General features: G+C 38.9%; 1 protein-coding gene across 1 annotated transcript in view; it reads right to left on the bottom strand.

The window, feature by feature from the left end:
• Positions 1-9,544: 9,544 nt before the first annotated feature.
• srgap3 (SLIT-ROBO Rho GTPase activating protein 3) overlaps positions 9,545-21,960 on the bottom strand; it is a gene marked incomplete at both ends in the record, with an annotated part of 68,243 nt that continues 55,827 nt past the window's right edge. Inside the window, 9 exons of the mRNA XM_079241642.1 lie at positions 9,545-9,991; positions 13,711-14,026; positions 14,109-14,258; positions 14,434-14,614; positions 17,515-17,588; positions 17,710-17,937; positions 19,608-19,713; positions 21,511-21,645; positions 21,757-21,834. Coding sequence (XP_079097768.1) covers positions 9,545-9,991; positions 13,711-14,026; positions 14,109-14,258; positions 14,434-14,614; positions 17,515-17,588; positions 17,710-17,937; positions 19,608-19,713; positions 21,511-21,645; positions 21,757-21,834 — 1,715 coding nt within the window. The remainder of the gene's footprint in view (positions 9,992-13,710; positions 14,027-14,108; positions 14,259-14,433; positions 14,615-17,514; positions 17,589-17,709; positions 17,938-19,607; positions 19,714-21,510; positions 21,646-21,756; positions 21,835-21,960) is intronic.

Here is a 21,960-nt window from a genome sequence, read left to right as displayed (position 1 = left end):
TCCAAATGATTCAGGTATCCATTAAAACTGTAAATGTCAAGGCCTATCAAGCTTCTCCAGTTCAATTTGCTCTCAGTCTCATTCAGTAAAGATAACATCACGTGGCTCTGCACTGCCTTTTCCTGACTACAACAGACTGAAGCAATTTCTTTGTGAATTAGTGTGTGTACATTGTCTCTGAAACACCAAGGTTTGATTTAATGTTAAGACCACAAAGGAAATGACTAAATGTCACAATGCATGAGTAAATTCACAATAAATGCTTAAATAAAGCATTTGCTGGTTTGCAAAAGAAACATTTTTTGCAGACCAGTCCCACCCCTGTATATGAAAGCACAACCTTCAGATAGCGTCCTCCTCCAGCATGAGAGCGGTGAACCCTGCATAAACTGCTTAGGAAGGGTTCAAACAACAGTCTGAGGTGCTCACCTGGCTTCCATTTATCTCAGATGCCAATCTTATGGGATCTCATAGCACCAGTTCTCCAAGTTCTCTGGATACCAATTTGATAGAGTCAGTGGGAAGCAAGCCCAGACCACAAAGACTGTATTCTATAAACCACCAACCCCCAAAGACCTAATACTGCTGTCTCAGTACCAGCCTCAGATGTGTCTTGTCAATGCCCTGACTGGTCCGATCTACCTTTCCCTCTAGTAGCAGTGGGAATATGACCTCCACTGGAATAAGTGGGTATATACAATGGATGGGTGAATGGTCACAATGTTAAGAATGATTGATGTAAAGCAACGTATCCGTAACTTATTCATGCAGAATCAAGTCTGCTTCACATCAGGTGGTTTCAGCAGGAGTTTGACCAACCTCTGTGTTTTTCCAGCTCTCTGCAGAGACAGTCTGATAACTCTAGACATGGGAGTGCTTAATGATTGGATACTCAGCCTAGCAGAAGTACATGCTTTTATTAGCAAGATGAAATGATGCACTGAATGCCTGCAGGACTCTTGGTTTCAGGTTTACTGGAAATTGTGTGATATATTAGTTGGTACTTTTCCTTGAATCTATTAAGTCTGAAATTTCCAAATGTTCGTTCCCTGCAACTCTGCATTACTGATGATGTGTGGTTAACAATTATCTGTGGTTCATTAAGCTGTCTTTTGAAATTTTGCTGGATTGGACCTGTGATTGATTTTCTGTTTTTGTTTTCTGGCTTCCTTCGCCCCAAATGGAGAAAACATTATCATGATGCAGATTAACAAACGTCTGGTTAAGGGATCTTTCAAGGAACACTGCAGAATGTTTACGGCGAATTTGGAAGCTATTTCTGAAAACAAAGTGAAGGGAAATGTCTCAGTATTTAATAAGGTATTGATTATTCCCAAATTGCTCTCTTTTAAATTGCCTTCATTAGCAGGGTTTAGGACTTCCCTGAAGGAGAATCCATTAAGGACTGCAAACTTCAGCTTTACAGGGTCTTTAATGAGACCCTGCTGCAGGCAAGTTTCTAGGCATCTAAAAATAATACTAACTGTGTGTTTCACATGCAAGTGAATATATATATATATATATATATATATATATATATATATATATATATATATATATATATATATATATATATATATATATATATATATATATATATATATATGCCTGAACCTTCATCATTTCAAAGTCCTGAAATTTTGACATCCACCTCACATTTCTGCAGTATGAGTGCATTTGCAATGTAATCGTTTGCTGTCAAATAATCATCTTGCGTGTTCTTTATATTAAAAAAAAGGCAGATATAAAAAAATGAGAAGTCAGGCAGAGAAGTAGAAGCATACTGGTGAAGAAAAAGAAACTGGTAAAATGTCTGTTAAGCCAAAGAACTTTTAGACTGCTGTCCCTCTTCTACATCATTGTATCTGAAGAGGTGCAGCTTAAAATGTTGGGTTTAAGATTTTGCCCTGACTCATAGGTTTAGGATGATCAGTAAACCAACATGTCCCATTAGAGAGACATGCACAGAGAGATATGTTATTTATTTATGTATTTGTTTATTTATTTATAGCTTTTACACACTCCAGTAGCAGCATAGCAGTTTGTGTGGTTTCAGCAGCAACAAAGCTATATGTTTTTAAGCAGCTTAAAGTGAACTGCAGCCCATCCGGAGCTGCTCTGCATTGCGTTGTTTTACTTAAAAAGACAGCCACTGTACAACAAGTTCGAACAAACACACCATGAATGCATTTCATGGTGCACTGCACTTTCATTGATTTTCTTACAGGGAAAAAAGGTGTTTCCTGGTCATCTAAACCCAGTTGGCTAAAAGCATTTTACTGGTGCAAAACAGTGACATATGAATGCCAAACCTGGAACGGCTTCATATTTGCTCTATAAGAAGAAGTGACTTGATGCAGTGTCAAAGAGCTGTACTCGCTCTGTCATATCAACGCTATACTGTTATCTGTTCTCCACTGGTATATTTCTATCTAATGAGACCCTTAGCAATGAGTCATCTGGCCCCGTGTTGCCCAGTGCACAAGGCCAGACCTGTCTGGCATTTTAACAATGGCTCGAGCTGAGGGGAATTCAAGAAAACAGATGAAATCAGAGATGTATGTTGTACTAAACAGTGTCCTCAAAGTCTTGCCTTTGAAGATGTTGACAAATTGGTCCTGTTGTACTGCTGATTTTTGGGTGATTGTTTCACTTTTTTATGAGAATTTTGTGTTTTATTCTTCAGGAAAGGTGCCACTATATCATAAGAATCAGGCAGCAACAATAATCCCTTAAGGCTTCCACATCTGCTCGTGCAGGCAGAAAGTCCAGTCAAGCAGTTTTCTTTCTTTTTCTTATTTCTGCGTGTTGAGTTTTATACCATTCATTTTTGTTAAGATATTCATGGAGAAATTTGGTTCAGTGGTTTCATTTAAAGACAAGATTATTTATATTAATTCATGTAAATGAAGTATCTGCAGCTGAACTAAACTGAATGAAATTAATTTAAGATTCTTTATCAATCCAGAAGGGAATTTATATTCCTGCACCGTCATTAATTGAGAAAAAGTGACAAAGTAAAAAAAAATTAATACAGTGACCTAAAAATGGAAACTCTTAGAAAACTGAAAAGATAACAAAGACAGAAATAAATCTCCAGAAATGACCAGGAATATATTGGTTTGTTGTGTTTGTGGGGCTTGTAACAACTCAGCTGATGTAGTAATCTGCTGGATGTGTCGCACGGCTTGTGTGGCATGTCATGTTTTCATCGGTGTGGCTTCAGAAAATTTGCAAGAACATTAACAACTACCAGCCCGACTCGCCCATGACTGTGTCCTCAAGCTTAATTTATTATGTATGCAGTATGTGCACTTCCTAGCTGAACTCCTGCACTTCAAAGGTGCAGGCATAGCTGGAAATGTCACTGAAATTTAGAGGTATTGCCATCTGCTATAACCTTAAAAGCCTACTGATTGACTTCTGCTCCATTTATGCTCAAGAAAGCCTGTCAGAATTATTTGCATCATAAATGTCCAGAAACAGATAAAATGTTTCCCATTTTGAGTCAGGTCAAAGGATATGGATGAAACTGCATCACTTCAAAGGTGAATTTTCTGTTCCGCATGCAGCATAAAGTATGAAGCATCTGAAGGATCCGTTTAGCTGTCAGATCCCTCTGATACACAGCAGACATCATATTGAAACCAGAAAGCGTCATTTTAAACCTACTTTCATGGAAGACTCCTTTCTCTATGTCACCTTTAGCGTCTTCATTTGGTCTAATCTTTCTCCTTTCTGGGGAGTTGATGGTTTGAGCTAACCAACAGACAGATGGCACAGCACGTTGCATATTTATCAATATCTTAATTTAAAGCCAAATACTGTCAGTCAGTTTAAAAAAAAAATAAATCGTAAAATAGTAAAAGAGAAGAAAAATGAAAGTGAATGATCTATGGCTCATCATTGGTCCTCCTGGGGTTTTATCTATAAAGCAACTGCTTCACTATCAATTGGTTTGATGTAGAGATGATGAAGAAAGAAGTGCAATGAGGTTCAAACACAATGTTAACATAATTTTGTTCTACTCTCACAAAGAAATTATATGTTATTGAAGTGTTTGCTCTCATTTGTGCATTAATTATATCAGGATATAAGCTAAATTAGGCCACCAGAGAGGGACTGTGCAAGTTTTTTTTTTTCCAAACCTGCAGTAGTATTTGCACTTGATGAGGGACATCTAATTCTAGAGAGGTGCAGAACAGTTTCCGTGCCAGTGGAAGTAATTGGATTTACTTTCTGGCCATTGGTCTAGCATGGCTATTTGTTTCTTTAGCTTTAAACTTGTAATCTAAATAATTCATGAGATCATTTTACACATTTTCTCTGACAAAACTCAACACATGTTACTATTTCTCAAAGCAAACCTGCATTTCCAACAATGATATCTTCATTTTAAAAAATTCTGTACTTAGTTAAGCACAAGCTCTTGTGTCATACTTAGGATGATTACACCATTTTCAAAGGCAGTTTAATGAATAATAATGGCTCAAATTGCTCTAGAATAATATGAATATTACAGCTTCACACTTGGTGAAAGATACAGTGTAAAACTTATGTGCATGAACAGCTCTTCAAGAGATATTCTTTGATGAGAGCTTTTCTTATTAGTTGGTGCTATGCTTTGCAGTCTGATGAAAAATGTAAACAAAGCTGCATTTGTTGCATTTGTTTTGGCATGTTCTTGTTGAACAGGGGTTTCGTAGGTGAAACAAATTGAATTTTGTTTATGCTCTGTCGGTGTGCACTGCAGGTTAAACACCTTGCACTGGACTGGAAAGCCAATTTTAAGAGGAGATTTAATCACCCAGTTCATGCAAAACTCTGTTTTGATACTCATGTGCATCCATTAGCACAGTAAATCTTTTAGAGGATAATCTGAAGAAAGATGAGACCAGTAAGGATTTACTGCTAGTCAAGCATTAAATCTGCTGCAGTTTCTCCATCATGTGGCCACTGAATGAACTGCAGAGTCTGGTTTATGAGTTACTTTTAACACAACAGATCATTTCAATAAAAGAATGAATAAATTCTCCATCTTATCCATTTTATATACATGTTGTTATGTAACTGTGTTGGCATAAGATGGTCCACGAATATTGGAGCATAAAACAGCAATTCACACAAGCAGTCACCTAGTTCTATGTTTAAATAAACCATAACTCGCCTTCCTCATTGAGGTTTTGTAGAAACGAGAGGAAATAAACATCAGAAGACGTGATCATTTTAAAGAAGCTTGCTCAAAGAGAGATGCGTTGGGTATTTACACTCAACACGATGATGCCATGTTGATTTAATGATGACTTTAGTCTTAGATGTTTCCAGACCTGAGATTGTTTGTTTCAGTGTTTCATCCCCATGAAATCATGAAGATGAAACATTGTGTTCCTTCAGCAGCAACAGGTTGCTATCTTCAGTGCAGGAAGGACCCTTCAGGAAGTCCCTCATCCCATCAGCCAACACTGTTTACCAGCAGTCTGGCAAAACAAACACGTGATTCAGACCACTGACTCTTTCAGATAGATCAGTCTCAGACACAAGACTGTACATTTCTTACATTTGTTTTCTTCTTGTGTGATGTGTGTGTTTAATAGATGACAAACTTTGTCTGTTTGCCTCCCATCTGACATGTCTTATTCTGTAATTGCTAATAGTTCACTGTAAAAAAAAAAAAAAAAAAATTAAAAATTAGTCTTTTTTTAATCTCTTCTGAGTTTCTACTCACTGTAACAACCAATTTATTTTTTGGTTTTATAATAAATGACATGAACAGGATGATTGGATATTTTCTAGTTGGGAGAAGAAAACATTTGTATCATATAACAGTCTGCAACCTTTACAACCAAATTACCAACCCAATGACATAAAACTAATTTAGAGTCGGGAATGGCCTTTAATAAAATTATCCGTTTTATTTTCATTTTATTTCTATTTTAAGTTTTGAAAAAAAAAATCCTTAAGGAAAAAAAGAAAAACTGCTCAAAATCTGCATTTGATATTGTCATATATAAAAACTTTTTTAGTGCTTTATTTTTATGTTAATAAGAGTCATTGTGAGAGGTCCGAGGAGTCACATGTTGCAGAATCTTGTATAACATCTCATATTGTTATATTTTTTCCTAATATCCCGTTTCCAGTGAAGATGGGATGTTAGTTAAAAGCCTTAGCTAGGGCAATTCCAAATTGAATTTAAATAAACCAGAATACAATGATTTGCAAATCATTTTTAACATATATTCCATTAAATACATTACAAAGACCATATATTTATTTTCAAACCAATAAACTTTATTGTTTTTGTTGCAAATTGTCACTCATTCTAAATTTGATTCCTTCATGTTAAAAAAAAAAAAGCTTTCATATTAGTGAAATTTCTCTTATGTGAACAGAATAATTAAGCATTAAAAATGAGAGAACAGAAAAAATTCTAAACAGTTACCTTGCAAGGTTTCCTGTGATCCAGTTTGGAGTTTAGTTCGGCCTCGTAACACCAAGTTACCAGTCAGAAAAGTCAGATCGCAGAGCAATAATGGTTTTATTTTGACGCAGGAGTTTTCAACATCCAGTCAAGGATCATGTTCACTACATCACAGGTTTCAACCAACCAGACACTCATCAACAAACAGCACCACTAAGACAAACGATTAAAGAGAAGATAAACGGTGACAGTAATTCACACTCCTGAACACAGCCTCACTCAGCTCTTTCACTGGGATGTTGTTACTGATGTACAGTTTTCTTGCGTTCACAGACAAACAGTGTGACCCTTTCAGTGAGTATTCCTGGAAAGAAAATGTCACTGTAACATCACATGTAGAGGGAATAAATCAGAGGGCACCAAATACTTTGCAACTAATACATGACGGAGGCCCATAACAGTTCAGCTGCTGCCAACAACATCACACGTTTTCTCTGAAAAAGGCTCAATCACAGCACAGGCAGATGACAAGGGAAACGGATAAAAACAAAACAAAAATCAAAAGATGACAGAAATATTCTGAAATGATTCTGGTGAATTTCACCAGATTATGTATACAGCAGTTTTTATTACTCCGACTTCTGGCAATTTACCCAAAACCTGGATGAGCAGTCTTTGAAAAGTGATTTATGAACCATGTCCTTTTATTTTTATTGTTTTGATGTTTTTTTAATGGTGGTTTAATAACTGAGTAATAACATGATATTTGACAAAAAGGCAACGTTCTAATAAACATGTTAACAGGCCACATATTACAGTCTTTAAAAAGTTAAAAAAAAAAAAAAAAAAAAAAAAAAAAAAAGCAAAAGTCTAATAAAAAATTATGGTGTGCACAAAAGGCACTCAAATGTTCTGTTTCAAGCACACAAGCATTTATAAATTAAAAAAAATCTAGTTAAATATGAATATTTTACCCCATAAAACTGTGTGCTTTCTGCAACATTATCTTCACTAAGTGCAAAACTGTAACCAGAAGAAAAAAAAAAAGAGTAAGAATAATATGGATGCATTTAGACTTCATAATACCAGCTCCAGATTCATTTTCATGCCCATGAAAGGTGAATTAGCTACTGGTTTGTCACAAGATGCAGGAACACCAGTTGAAACTAGCAGAGGATGTGAGTGCATTGCTTAAATTAAATGCTATATCATCTATTATCTCAGCTGCACAGGCATTCTGTTCTTTATAACCTTCAAACACTGACACAGATACAACCGTCTGTGACAGAACAAGTGAACATTTTCAGTTTACTGCATGTATCTGTAGTTAATAGTGAAATCAATGTCTGCTTTAAGAGTTAATATCTGAATTTGTCATGTTTAAAAAGTTTTTTTTTCTCCAATGAATCAAGCTATTAGTTTATTTATTTTTGGTATCATTGCAACTCTTTTTTTTCCTCATCAGCATAAACATTAAGACCGGTTTCTTAGTCCAATTCTGACTGAATTTGTGCATTCCAGCAAGTCAAGGCACCACATACAGCCACTGAGTCTGATCACAGCGTAAAGCATGCAGGATGGAGAAAGCTCTTTAGGATGCAGATGACAAGATCTCTAGATCAACTTTGTCAGAGGACACATGTGAGAGAAGGTATAAACACTGAATTATTTTTTAGCATTACTGAATCTATCAGCAGACAATAAGAAAAAAGGCAGGAAGTGAGGACACAACTCTGATACCAACCTGATACAAAATCTACTTCAAGTGTTGCTTTGAAGGAGAATGCCATTTTGACTTTCAGATGATAAAAGACCCTAAGTGGGCACGCTATTGCTTTTGCAAAAAAATAAAAATCCGCTGAATCCTTTTAGAAGAGGAAACACTACAACTGAAAAGTGGGTCAAAATGGGAGACTGTGTCAGAAACATGATAAAGAACATTTATTCAACCTTTGTTCTACAGTACTTTTACCAAATGCACTCTAAGCACACGGCACATGGCAAATGACCTGAACTGTAATTTACAATCAAATAATGTTTACATTTTACCAGATAGAAAGATAGAAAGGTGGTTTATGACCTTTACAAGTGCATTTCACACCAACCGGCACCTTTTTTTTTTTTTTTTGCCTCAACCTGTACACAATTAACACTAACAAATTAATAGCCATATTTTATGTACAAGTTTACCACAGGATTCCCACATTAGTCAGCCCATAAGTTTTCTGCACTTCATACACAGCACATAGAAAGAAACATGGAAACAGGCATGTTCACGTCTCCTCGCTGTCCAACCATGCATGATGCTGGAGGAAGCATTGTTTTCTAATATTGTGGCATTGAATTCTGATGTCTGTTCAAAAGTTCTCTTCATGCCATGGTGCTTTATCTTGTTTTGGGTTTTTTTTTAGTAACGCCACATGCCAATTTTCAAGCAAACAATTATTTATTTTCCAAATATTTGGACCTAAAACTCATATTTTCTTTTTCATCGTTGTGAAAAAGCTGTTAAACTAATATCTTATTCTTACAATGACTAACAAGCGTGTTCGCAGACCCCATCATTACAAATCTCTGTTCAGTGATGCAAGTCTTTTTTCCTTATTTCATATCCAATCCCTGCATGCAGAAATAAATGTCAATAAGCTGTTACTTTGCTAAAAAGGCCAAACAGAACGTATGGTGACTCCATGTAAGTTTGTATGATCCGCCTTAAGGCTGGAAACAGAGGTGTTATTTTAGCTCAAATAGCTAAACCTTTCCAGATGAGGAGTTTTCCCATCTCGACTGTTGTGTTTGAAACATCAGACTGAATATGATGGGAAAAACCTAATTTCACACAAGTATTGCTTTACTTGCATTCAGTACATCTCTGAAACAAGAACATTGCCACAGATTTCTGTTGAAGCTGAGGTATAACCGAAGCTAACAGTTTCTCATACACATTTAATGTCAAGTCAAGTTTCAAACAAAAGAGCTGAGGTTTACGTCGTCATGCCTTTACAGCCTTTTCTGCTGCTTTACCACCACAGTAACATGGTCTTGGAGAGAGAGGAAAGCATCTGTTCCTGCTTTTCATCGCTTGTTCCCAGCAGCTTTTCCCTCATCCAGCAGGCGTCACCTGTGCTACATGGTGCCAGTCTTATCACCAGCATCACCAGAAACATTCACATTAGAAGCTGACGCCGTGCTGTTGCTTGGAAACATCTTCTCCGTTGGAGTTACAGCGGGACTGCCGACCCCTGAAGAGCTGGAGCTGCTCGAGCGGTGCTGTGTTGGAGGAGGGCGTACCGGTCTCATCGGCGGAGGGCGTAGCTGAGCTCCGGCCAGCCGGGCAGAGAGAGCAGGTTTGAAGGTTGTCATCATCTCAGAGGTGGAGCTGCTGCTGCGGCGCATGGCCGCATCTGGGTCACGGATCATGATGGTGTGAAGTGGGCTGCCAGGCTCTGAGCTAACTGGATTTTTCATTGGTTCTAGGGTGTCAAGGACCACGTCAGGAGCCTGTTTCACGGTGTTTTGACGCTCCAGTTCACGCAGCTCATGGAGTGCCGTAGACATAGTCTTCTCTATATCCTGGAGAGATTGGGATGAGAGAAGCGGTACATCTGAGACTCAGCCAGGTCTGTCTAAGACTTTACCAGAGAGACTTATAGGGACTTTTCAATGTTATGCTCAACATTTCAACATTGGTTACCATTTTAAAAAAGGCTAAATCATATACTGTAGTAATACCCGACAAAAGTAAAAACAAACTTCATACTCTCTTCAGGTATTTGTGAACTAGTAGTTTCATCATAGCAGAATAAAAACATGTGGCTAAAACAGCAAAGCAAAGTTTATCATTTTATAATATATTATATATAATTATATATTATAACTATAATATATATATATATATATATATATATATATATATATATATATATATATATACATATATATATATATATATATATATATATATATATATATATATATATATATATATATATATGTATATATATATATATATATATCAAGTCAAATCAAACTTTATTTCTTGAGCACTTTTCATGCTACGGGCAACACAAAGTGCTTTACAGGATAAAATCAAGTCATAAGGATTAAAACAAACAGTGGATAAAAAGGCATTTAAAAATATTAGACACAAGCTCTTTCCACACACTCACACACACACACAATGACATAGAGGAAAGAACCCCCCCACACCCACCCACATTCCCCGAAAAACATCATTCCCTGAATACTGTCTCTTTAACTGAATGCTGGTTAATAAAACAACAAAAAACATTGATAAAAATTCTGACTTGGTGCTGATGTGAGGAAACAATACCTAGATCCATCCACACCAGGAGCTAGTCCCCCGCATGATCATAGGGACCGCTGCCACAGGAACCGCACAACTCCCAGGCAGCAAAGGGGCCACCCCGCAGCCGTGAAGCTGCAGTGCTGGACCCCGCGCCACCCAAACAGCAGCGGTCGTCATGACAACAGCCCCCAGACCAAACAGGCAGGGCCCCCAGCGTGCTTTCCATAAGGAAAACACTGGAGTTAAAACCAGAAGATGAATAACCTTAAGAAGCGGTAAGAAACAAGAGCAACAATAAAAGAAAATATAAATATATACATAGAAGGACTTCACAATAATGTATTAAAAATAAGAAATCTAATAAAACAATTTAAAAATAAATTAATTAATAAATGAAGTAAATTAAGATAAGTAAATAAAGTAAAATAAAATTCAGTTAAATGCTAAGCTAAAAAGGTGTGTCTTGAGCCTCTTCTTAAAAACATCAACAGCCTCCGCGGCCCTGAGGCTCTCTGGCAGGCTGTTCCACAGTCAGGGACCATAACAATGGAAAGAGGTCTCACCGTATGTCTTAGTTCTGACTTTAGGAACCACTAAAAGGCCAGTAACAGAGGACCTCAGAGTCCGCGAAGGCTCATAATTAAAAAGGTCGGATAAATAAGAAGGCTCAAGACCATTAAGACATTTATAAACAAGTAAAAGAATCTTAAAATCAATCCTGAAATGCACAGGAAGCCAATGCAGCGATTTTAAAACTGGTGTAACGTGTTCCCGCCCTCTGGTCCTCGTCAGAACTCGTGCCGCTGAATTCTGTAGTAATTGTCGGCTAATAATCATCTAATATGATTCTAATATATTTTAAGATATATTTAGAATATATATATTTATATTTATTATTTTATGGTAACTTCAGCAAGATTTTAAAGAAAGCTTCATGTGTCATGTAAAGGTTTGGACACTCAAGTACAGGATGCTGTCAGTAAATGCATAACAGCAGATCTGTTCTACAAAAAACATTCATCTACATCTTAAACCATCAGCCCTGAAAAAGGTTTCCTGGACTGAAATCTGGGACTGTCTTACATGATCTACTGAGGTCAGTTCTGATTTTCAGTGTTTAGGTTGGACTGTGAGGACTGTGGGAAAACTTTCAGTTTGTGAATGTGAAGAGGCCACATCGTTGATTTAGAGGTGAACATCCTGGTTTGCTTGCAAGCTTTTTCAGAATTTGCTCTCAATTTTTTTTTTGTACATCAGTTCATGTTCAGAAATTAATCCTAAAATACAAAATGATTTGCTTGCCACTGGAATCAAGAGCAACTCGCAATAAACGTAATAAAACACGCCACAGGTTTAATGTATAAGTATTTCATATCACATATACACCTTAAAGAAATATCTACTCATTTGTATGAACTTTTAATTTCCACTTCCACCTACTCCAGAGTTCAACTTTAACTGTATTATAAATATGTTTGCTTTGATTACATTAAAAGGTGACAGACACAGTCGCTCGCTGATGAAGATCAGTTTGATCTGAACCCTCAGTGATCTTACTCAAACCTCTGTGACCAAGAGGTGTGTATCTCTGAGCTAAAGTTTAGCCCTTGATATTATACAAAAGCCACGCTGCAGTTCTCAGACTGACAACTACAGCAGGGGGGGTCTGTTAAATGAAACTTACCCAATTTGCCTCTGCAATATTATCCCGATCTAGTTCTGTAGGATTGAAAAAGAAGAACATATCCTAGGACGAGGACATTGAACCACATCCGTTTTTCTACTGCATACAACCATTCCGCCTCACAAATAAAAGCCATATAAGAGAATAATAAGAGACTCTTAAAGATCTGCCTTCACCTATCATCAGTTTCAGGAAGGTGCCTACAATCAAAGCTAAGGTCATGTACAAAAAAAGTGTCTCAAAGAAGGAAAACATGGTTGTCAGGCATGTAAGGATGTGAAAACTGTGTTTGTTGCAATAAAACAACAAACACTAAAACCTTCTTTCATCCACATACACGGAGGAGAATTCCTATTGAAGAATTGATTAACTGCAGATTCATTCATGTGATCTACACACTGCTACGTCCCTGTGGGTTGGCCTAGGCTGGACAAATCAAATGACAACTAAAACAACAGATAGCGGCACACAAAACTGTAATCCACACAGGAAACATGGATGATGCCATACTAGACACTGTGCAGCAGCAAACCTCACAGCCCATCCTCTTCACTGAGGTTTTATGGAATGGAGAGGTTTTAGACATCAGGAAGAGGTGACCTTTTGTCCTAAAAAGATTTGCACTGGATACACTAAATACTATGATGCCACATGGACTTCATGAGGATTTCAGCCTTAGATGTTTTTTTTACCTAAGACTGTTCCTTTCAGAGAAGTGATATGTAGCACAGAGATCTGTATGGTACAATTAAGATGATTGGACGACGACTAACTAGTTAAATACACACCTGTATAGCATTTAGAGGCGTATTAATCTGCGATTGCCCTTTTTAGAGTTGAAGACGCTCTGATGAAGGCTCTGTGCCGAAACGCTTGAGCATATTTCTATCTGTGACCAAATAAACAAGCAATGTGAGTGCTTTGTTTCTTTGATTTGGATCCAGAGATGTGCACCCCTCAGTTTTGCAGAGTAATTAACTGATTAGTAATTAACTGGTAGTAATTAAGATTTATTTTATTTTTTCTAACTATGTTCCTTTTCTCTTGCCTCAAATAAAACTGTAAATTTTTATAAAGTATCGCCGATCTAACAGCGTATCATTCATTCTTTTGATGAATATTTAATATTTTTTACAATTTACACTGAAAAGTTGCAGTTAAATATTGAGGGGTCAGACAGAGCTGGTGGACATATTGATTATCGACGAGCTTCATGGTACAAAAGGAAAGTCACACACATAATCAGGTAAAGAAGATCTAACAAGTGGAAACAGTAAAAGATTAATGAGAAGGTCTTACCTCAGCCAGAGCCTCAGTCTCCAGTGTTTTGTGGTCTCCCAGGCTGCTGTGACGAGTGGCCCCCGGTAGTGGTCTCAACGGGTGGCCCTCGGGATAGGCCTTCCTGTCTAGGTAGTTAATACTGCCGGCACTACCAAAGGTTCCAAGGCGCCGTTTTTCTGGACTCTCCATACGACCCTTGCTGATGGACATCTTGTGAGGGCTGCTGGGGCAGGCTGCAGCCCGTGGCGGAGTGTCGGCCACTCTGGTTGGGCTGTGGGTCTCTGTGCCGCTCCGACGACGTGGGATTGCAGCTCCATCCGATCTTAGCCTCACCCTGAAGGATCAGATCATGTCCGTCAAGACAACTCTTCCAGTCGTTTACAAGATAGAAGGTTTTTGCTCTTAATTTTATTCACCTCCCCATGACTCCTCCAAAGTTGTAATCTGGTGACTGCTCACAAGGTGACGGGATGTCATTTTTAGATGAGCCCTTTTCTTCCAGTAAGGGTCCGCTGCTCGCTTCACTATCTGCTTTCTGACTGAGGTTATCTGAAAATGCATCATCCCTGAAAAAGCAAAATCAGCTGTTCTGAGCTCAGCTTATAAACAAACCCTCCATCACACTGAACTGTAGTAATTATTAACTGTAGCTTAATAATTAGAACATTACTTAAAAACTGAAACATTAAATGATCAGAGTTTTCACAGAAGTCTGCAGAAGCAGGTTCTGATGCTACTTACAGATCTTGTACTACAATATACTGATGGGGGATGAGGCCATCCACGCCATTATGACGGCCCTCCCACCAGTCTTCAGAAGCTCTGTGATACAGAAGCAGAGAAGCCCCCTTCTTGAATGACAGCTCTCTGGGACTTCGTCCTGAATAGTCAAACTTGGCGATGGCCTCAATCTGCTCAACTTCTGCAACACACCACAAGCAAAGACTCATCAAAAACATGTCCACAGTTATATTTCAGGTAAAAACATGACCATATTCTGGTAAGTTCTACCCTCAACTTGATCAACAAGAACATTTAGTGCCGGGATGTCAACCTCCGGTCCACCAGGGCCACGATTCTGCAGGTTTTCCATGTATCCCTGAATCAAATGAATCAGTCATTCTGCAGAACTTCATTGGCTTTTAGATTCATTAAATGTGACCCAGATGTGTTGGAGCAGGCAGAAATCCTGCAGGACAGTGGCCATCCAGGACCAGCTTCGGACACCCCGATTTAGTATATAACAACACAAACCTTTAAGGATATGGTTTAAATGAAAAAGAAAATGCAACAATTTGAAAATAATTTGAAGCTAAAATTGAATAGAAAAATAGTCCAAAAACAGCAGGTCAAATGTTGTTTGTTGGAACATCTCAGAAAGGCAGTGTATTTTTTTTTTTTTTTTTTTTTTTTTTTTTTTTTAAAAGATGTCATTATATTTTAAGATTTCAGAACTAGTACTATATTATGAATATGAATGATATTTTGCATTGCCAGCAATGCAGTGATTTAAAGGGTTAAATATAAACTGCAAAGAAATTGTAAATTCTATCATCAGGTATCATCACGTCAGTAAAAGCTGCACTGAATCTGGAGATCTTTTCACACAAGAAGCAAGGCTGATAATCAATACAGAAACTCTGCAATCTCCAGACAAACAGACAGCAGTGCAATAAAACATGTTGGAGCAGTAGAGAACATGGTGCATCCAAGAAATTTTCAATGAGATGAATTTCAGTGCATGACAAGGATAATGTTAATGCAGAACAATATATCCAGATTTTGGAGCAACATGCATTGTGTCCAAAATGCATCTGTTTTAGGCAAGACTGATTATTTCCTGGGCTGCTCGGAGGCGTAGTGGTCAGCACCGTGGCCTCACAGGAAGAAGGTCACAGGTTCAATCCTCAGCTGGGGCGAGGCTTGGACAGTGTCTTTTCTGAATGGAGTTTGCATGTTCTCCCCGTGTATGCGTGGGTTCTCTCTGGGTCCTCCGGCTTCCTCCCACCGTCCAAAGACATGCATGTTAGGTTAATTGGTTACTCTAAATTGCCCCTAGGAGTGAGTGTGAGCGTGAGTGGTTGTTTGTCTCTGTATGACCCTGCGATGGACTGGCGAGCTGTCCAGAGTGTACCCCGCCTGTCACCCAAAGACTGCTGGGATAGGCTCCAGCTTCCCTGTGACCCTTCATTGGACTAAGTGGTTAGGATAATGAATGAATGATTATTTCATAAAAACAACCTCAAACTGCATATTCCTGAAATCTTACATCAAAACAATGAGAAGTATGTTATATTTTTAGGCAATAGCAATTGTTTATTTTAATTGTTAAACCTTTACAGAAGACCTGCAGAGTGAGAACCCGTCCGAACATCATTTTTGAGCATGGTGCTGGCATAAACTTCACAGTATATCAACTCATTTATTTTTAGTGATTATAATAATAATCACTGTTACAAACAGGTCAAATAAAAAGAAATAGGCCACAACGATGGACTGGCGAGCTGTCCAGGGTGTGCCCTGCCTGTCGCCCAAAGCCAGCTGGGATAGGCTCCAGCTTCCCCGCGATCTGAATTGGATTAAGCGGTTAAGAAAATGAATGAATGAATGAAAGGCCACTACCATTTTAATGAGTATCAAGACTGAATTATAAAGCCATTATGTTTTTGCTTTGCATGTTACCTTTTAGAAATACGTGTGTTGTATATTTCAACACGCCAGCAGGGGTCAGTCACAGTTAACAGTTAAACTGCAGCCACCTCTGAGCAAACGTCCTCTCATTCACAGAGAACACCCAGAAAGTTTCATTTCAAAAAGCCACCGGAGCTTTGAGACAACACCGATGCTGCAGTCTGAGACCAATTAAAGAGCAGCATTGTTCAAGTTCTGTTTCAATTATGCTCAAAATAAAAGCGAGAGGCTGCGAGCGTCACAGCAGGGGATAAGCTCTAATTTGAAATTAATCTGTTTTTTATTTTATGACAAATAAACTGCTGCCAGAGGAATCAAACTGCAGCACTAAAGCCCACAGCATCACATGGGCTTCCCATGCAGGAGGAACTGCAACATCAGGGAAACGGCCTTTGTTTTCTTTGCTAAGAGCAAGGAAACAAAGATACGGTCAGCATTCGAACCAAACATAGACACTTTGGTTCAAAGAAAGGTTCACCGAAGTCCTCATCACATCAGTTCAGGAGATGCAATTTCATGTAGAACTAGGATTATAGCTCTGGTGCCTGCCCCAGTTATGTATTCAAAGCTCAAAGGACAACTGGGGAAATACAATACAAAGGAGAAAGTCCCAGGAGAATTGCTGACTAACACTGAACAAAGAGTGTGCAGGAGAGGGGGGGGAGGCACACACTCACACACACACACACACACACAGAGAAATGTGGATCAAAGAGGCTGCGCTGCATGCCAGTACTGTTTACTCAACTTGCCTTCAGCTTCAAACATCGCATAAGCCTTTGCGATCAGAAGCTGCTGCTGAAACCTCGCTCACTTCTCAGTGAAGAGCGCTTAATAAAAAGGTCAGTCTGCGCTTAAAGCTTTCTGAGCCACACCGCCTTATAAAAACCATCACGCATTTTATACAAACTCTGCGGTGCGTTGTGTCGCATGAGAGCTAAAAATTCCACCAACCTTAGAGAGGAAATAAAGAAACAGCCCGAGTGAATGAACAGTACCAGTTTAAAGCTACAGTAAGGGCTTTTGGGGGAGTGGGCTTCTGGCATGGATGTGCTGCAATCCAAGCTAAAATATACCACCTTTATGAAAAAAGCTTCTCAATACAAACCAGTATATGGCTTTTGAACAAACCTTCATCACTGGTGTGCGGTTCAGTTCCATTATCAGCCTCATCGATGGTTCCTGGCTCACTGTGGGGGCTGTCACTACACCAGCAAATACAAAAGTAAAAAAGAAAGGGTTAACTACTAATTCAATCAACAATGACCGTGTCTAAGCAAAAAGCTTGCAAATAAAAGGCACAGCACAAATAAAGCTAACACTTACCAATACTCCTCTCCACCTGTCATACACTTCTCATATACTGGTCCATCCAGCTCACGTTGATTTGGGAAGATGACCTCATTATGGATGATGATGGTCTTGATGACTTCATTGACATGCGCCTGACACGCCACGGGATCCTGGCCATCTGGTATGGGCATCAGGGTGGGACCGAAACAGATAGCCAAATTGTACGGATCCATCATGTTCTCGTCACTGTACTGGGAGAGACTTTTAGACAAGAAGGCATCATTAGATTTTTATAAACTTATCTTAAATGATCATTTTTCAGTTCATGAAACTCTTAAGATACCATAATATGGCAGATTAAGTTCTGGTCCAGGAAAACAGTGTTTCCCAACCTATTTTTCCTGAATTCCCCTGAACGTTTATCTAAATAAAGAAGCTGCGCCGCCACTGCAGCTGCCAAGATGGTCCAGGTACACATGCACAGACAGAGTAAAAAGATTCACACAAAGGGTCGCTGTTTTATTTATTATTCTTCCAACTCTGCATTTTGCTCTGCATCATGTAGTTCGACTGAGAACCCTGTTTCTGCTTGTTGGTCTCCGTGTGAAAGAAATGTGTCAATGAGACACATTTTAAGAAAACCCCACCAGTCTCCAGTTTCTGTGGAGTTTTAGATGCACTCATTTAAGGACTCAGTTCTATAACATACATACAAACATAGCATAAGGTCTAGCAGCAGGGTTTAATTAACTAGTCTCTACCTTCTGACCTTTTCCTGCACTAGCAGACCTTAAAGTAAGTTACTTGTTTAAAAAAAAATCATCTGTTTTTCTCCTTTTTTGTGAATTAAGGCTTCAGTTCGATAAACATTTGGAATTCATCATATATAATCAAACTGTGCATTACTTCTAAAAGCTGCTAATGCTTCCTGTAGGCCCCCTCATCACCAGCAAACATAAGCTATGATCTCAGTACATTTCCATGCATAATATTAGCTCTGATTTATAGCCACGTTTTTGTCGACAAACATAATTTTAAATTTTCTGTCCTTTTTATCTTAGGCTCCATGGGCACTTGAGAAAATATCCTGTTTTCTGCTTATTTTCTAAAGCATTTGCAACTGAATCAAAGCTGAACTGAAAGAGAAGAAGCTATAGATTGCGCAACCTTAGCATCCTGCCTAAAGGTGCTAAAAATATCCACAAATTGAGAGTAACTCGTCACATATCAGTATGTACATGGGTCACTGCTGGAAACAAATGAATAATAGCTGCTTTAGAAATTGTCAATGCCATGATCTGAAGGGAACAGCTCTGCACAATAGTAGAGAATTCTTTAAAAAAAACCACAAACTTCTCATTCATTTTGCTCTGACATAAGGGCTTATATGCATTAATGCACAGCTGAGTTAGACCTCTGCTTAGAAAAATACAATAATTATCCAACCCATGCAACAAATCAACTTATCTAACAAACCCATTAACCTATTCTTGGAAACTAAATCATCAGAGCTGCAGAAGGAAGTCTCTGCACATTATTAACAAGCTAAGCCTGAGTACAAACACCCCAGCAGGAAGTAGTCACACTCTGTGCTGTATTTGAACCCATTAAAAGAACCTAAAATAAAATCCACTATCAGAAGGCTGTATACAACTTTAGTGACATAAGAGTTTCCAAGCCGGCAAATAACTTTCAAGCAGATGAAGCAGTACACAGCAGGTTATTCAGGTCTTATCTTCTTAGCTCCATATCTGTTTATTGTATGTCTGGCGTAGTGCTCATCACAGATCAGAATTACATGTGTCCTCCAGGTACGACGCTAGAGTCAATGACATATCCTCTACAGAGATTGAGCAAGGAGGAAAGTCATCTTTACACTCCATTTTGTGCACAACAACAGCTAAGGCTTTAAGGGGAGTAGTGTGACTCACTGATTGAGAAAAGCAAAAAGGTATCTCATGACAATAATGACTGTTCGAGCGAGGGTCACAATGATCTGCTGGATGTGATGTGCTCTCTCAGCTCCAGACTCCAGCTCTGAAACACAACAGACAAAAAATGAAGCAGTTTAACAATGCTACTTTATGCTGTGAAATAATGTGGTCACATGCAAAACTAATAACACCTTGTGATTGTAGAACTACCTTTAGCAGCAATGACCTTGTGCGACTGTATTGTTGTGGAGGAATTTTGGTCAGTTTTTCTTCAAATCTTTGCACCAGCTCTTTGAGTTTTGCAGGAGTTTGTTAATGCACAGTTCTCTTAAGTTCACAACACAACATTTAAATCAGGTTAAAGCCTGGACTTTGATTCTTTCTGTTGTGTTATGGGTCATTGCTCTCATGAATGACCCAGTTTCAGCCAAGTTTTAACTGTCAGACAGATGGTGCCATACTTGACTCTGGAATGGAGTCTGCTAAATGTCTTGCAGGTACTTTAGTTTCACCAAATGTCATCCTGTGAATCTTTACTTTGGTCTCACTGATCCAAAGGACATTCTTCCACTAATTTTGTGGTTTGTTCAGATGCAGTTAGCAAACCTAAGCTGTGCTGCCACATTGTTTTTAGGGAGAAGCAGCTTTGCCTTGGCAACTTTTCTGAACAAGTCATACTTGTGCAGTTTATCAATTGTTTTAATTTTAACATGGTTGTTAAAAAAAAAAAAAAAAAAAAAAATTCTGAGGCAGAATAAAGGAGAGGATCTTGGCTGCAGCCTGGAGAATGAGGCGAGGCTGGATATTGGGTGGGGTTTGATGTCTAACTCCGCCCCCTCAGCATTTTGATTGGATTAAGCCAAGCGGCAACCTCTGGCGGTTAAAAGTGAAGCCTATGCGGAAGTGCATAAAACTGCAGTTCCCCCTTCATCCACTAGAGGCTGGCTCCAAAACAGAGCAAATCCCCATAGACTCCCATGTTAAAAAGGCCAACTTCCCGGCAGAAATAAACATGTCTACAGCCTGGTTCAAAAATCCATTTTAGGTTTATAGGTCAGGTTTACCTTCATGACAACTGTGGGTGGAGTGAATTTTTTCCTAACTCGCCCATTTTAAAGTAATTTAATCTCCAAGGTCGGCAAATTTAGGGGCATGTCCTATTGATTGACAGGTACCAATCTCTGGCTTCAAGTAAGAAGAACGTAGAACAACCGCAGTATTTAGCTGGTTAACAATGTGACTTAGCTTTAGCCTGCTTACCTCCGTTAGCTGGGTAGCTCCCGTTATCTCGGGGTTAGCCCGGTTAGCTTTTAGCTACAGAAAGCTCGGAGTTCGCTCGATGTCAATCATCCACCATGACGCTCACGGCTGCCCTCTCAGCTCCACCTCTTTGCCCATATTTGTATTTTCCGGGCGAGACGACGCGCGTGACGCTGCCAACATGGCGATGGTAGGAACCGCCCACTGAGCTTCAATTCAGCTCTTCAGAAAACCTACGGGTGACGTCACGGAGGCTACGTCCATCTCTTTATATACAGTCTATGGATTAAGCCTAACCCTAACTCTAACCATGCCCATTTCACATTCAACCACACCCATTGGACGTCCAACCCCACCAAATATCCAGCCCCGCCTCATTCTCCAGGCTGCAGCCGGAGGTTATTGGAATAAAGGGCCAGATTCTGTCACACCATTCCTAAAGTGAACAGAATGATCATCCCATTAGAAACAGCAAGAAAGCTATCCTGTAGTAAACTTGCACATGGCTCTGTAGACTGATGTGGCTTTCTGGCTCCCTGACAAGCCGCAGCGCTACAAGGTGTACACATAAAGTAAAATTGGTTTTCTCCATATCTTCTGCTTCACTCACAACTCCTTTGATTATTTTCTGTTTACTCACTGATTGTAGAGATGAAGTCCAAAAAACGCTCCTTTGGAAACAGAGAGTTCTCCAGTCCTCTGAAGTACAGCTTCAGAACTCCTGCCACTGAGTTTATATCATGCTCATTTTGGTCATCAATCAGGGGATCTTCACCTAAAGAGGAAAATCTGTGTTTTAATGCTAACATTTGTTGAGAAAACAAATTAAATAAGTCTATTCTGTTGAAGTATTATTGACATGACAATAGGGAATATATGGACTCACCTCTCTCAAATGAGTTTTTAATGTCATTGACCTCCACCTGTGATCCTGGCACACGAAATATTCCCTGCTGCTGCAACCCTGAGAGAAATGCAAACCAGAATTTACTGATCCAGAGTAACGTCAACTACCATTATCTCCAAACCACATTACCAGCATCACAAAAGCCCACTGGAAACGTATAACACAGAGCAGGAAATGTAATCT

The sequence above is a fragment of the Telmatherina bonti genome (genome assembly GCF_933228915.1).
Source record: "Telmatherina bonti genome assembly, chromosome: 6".
Taxonomy (NCBI): Eukaryota; Metazoa; Chordata; class Actinopteri; order Atheriniformes; family Telmatherinidae; genus Telmatherina; species Telmatherina bonti.
This window is presented reverse-complemented; position numbering and strand designations above follow the sequence as displayed.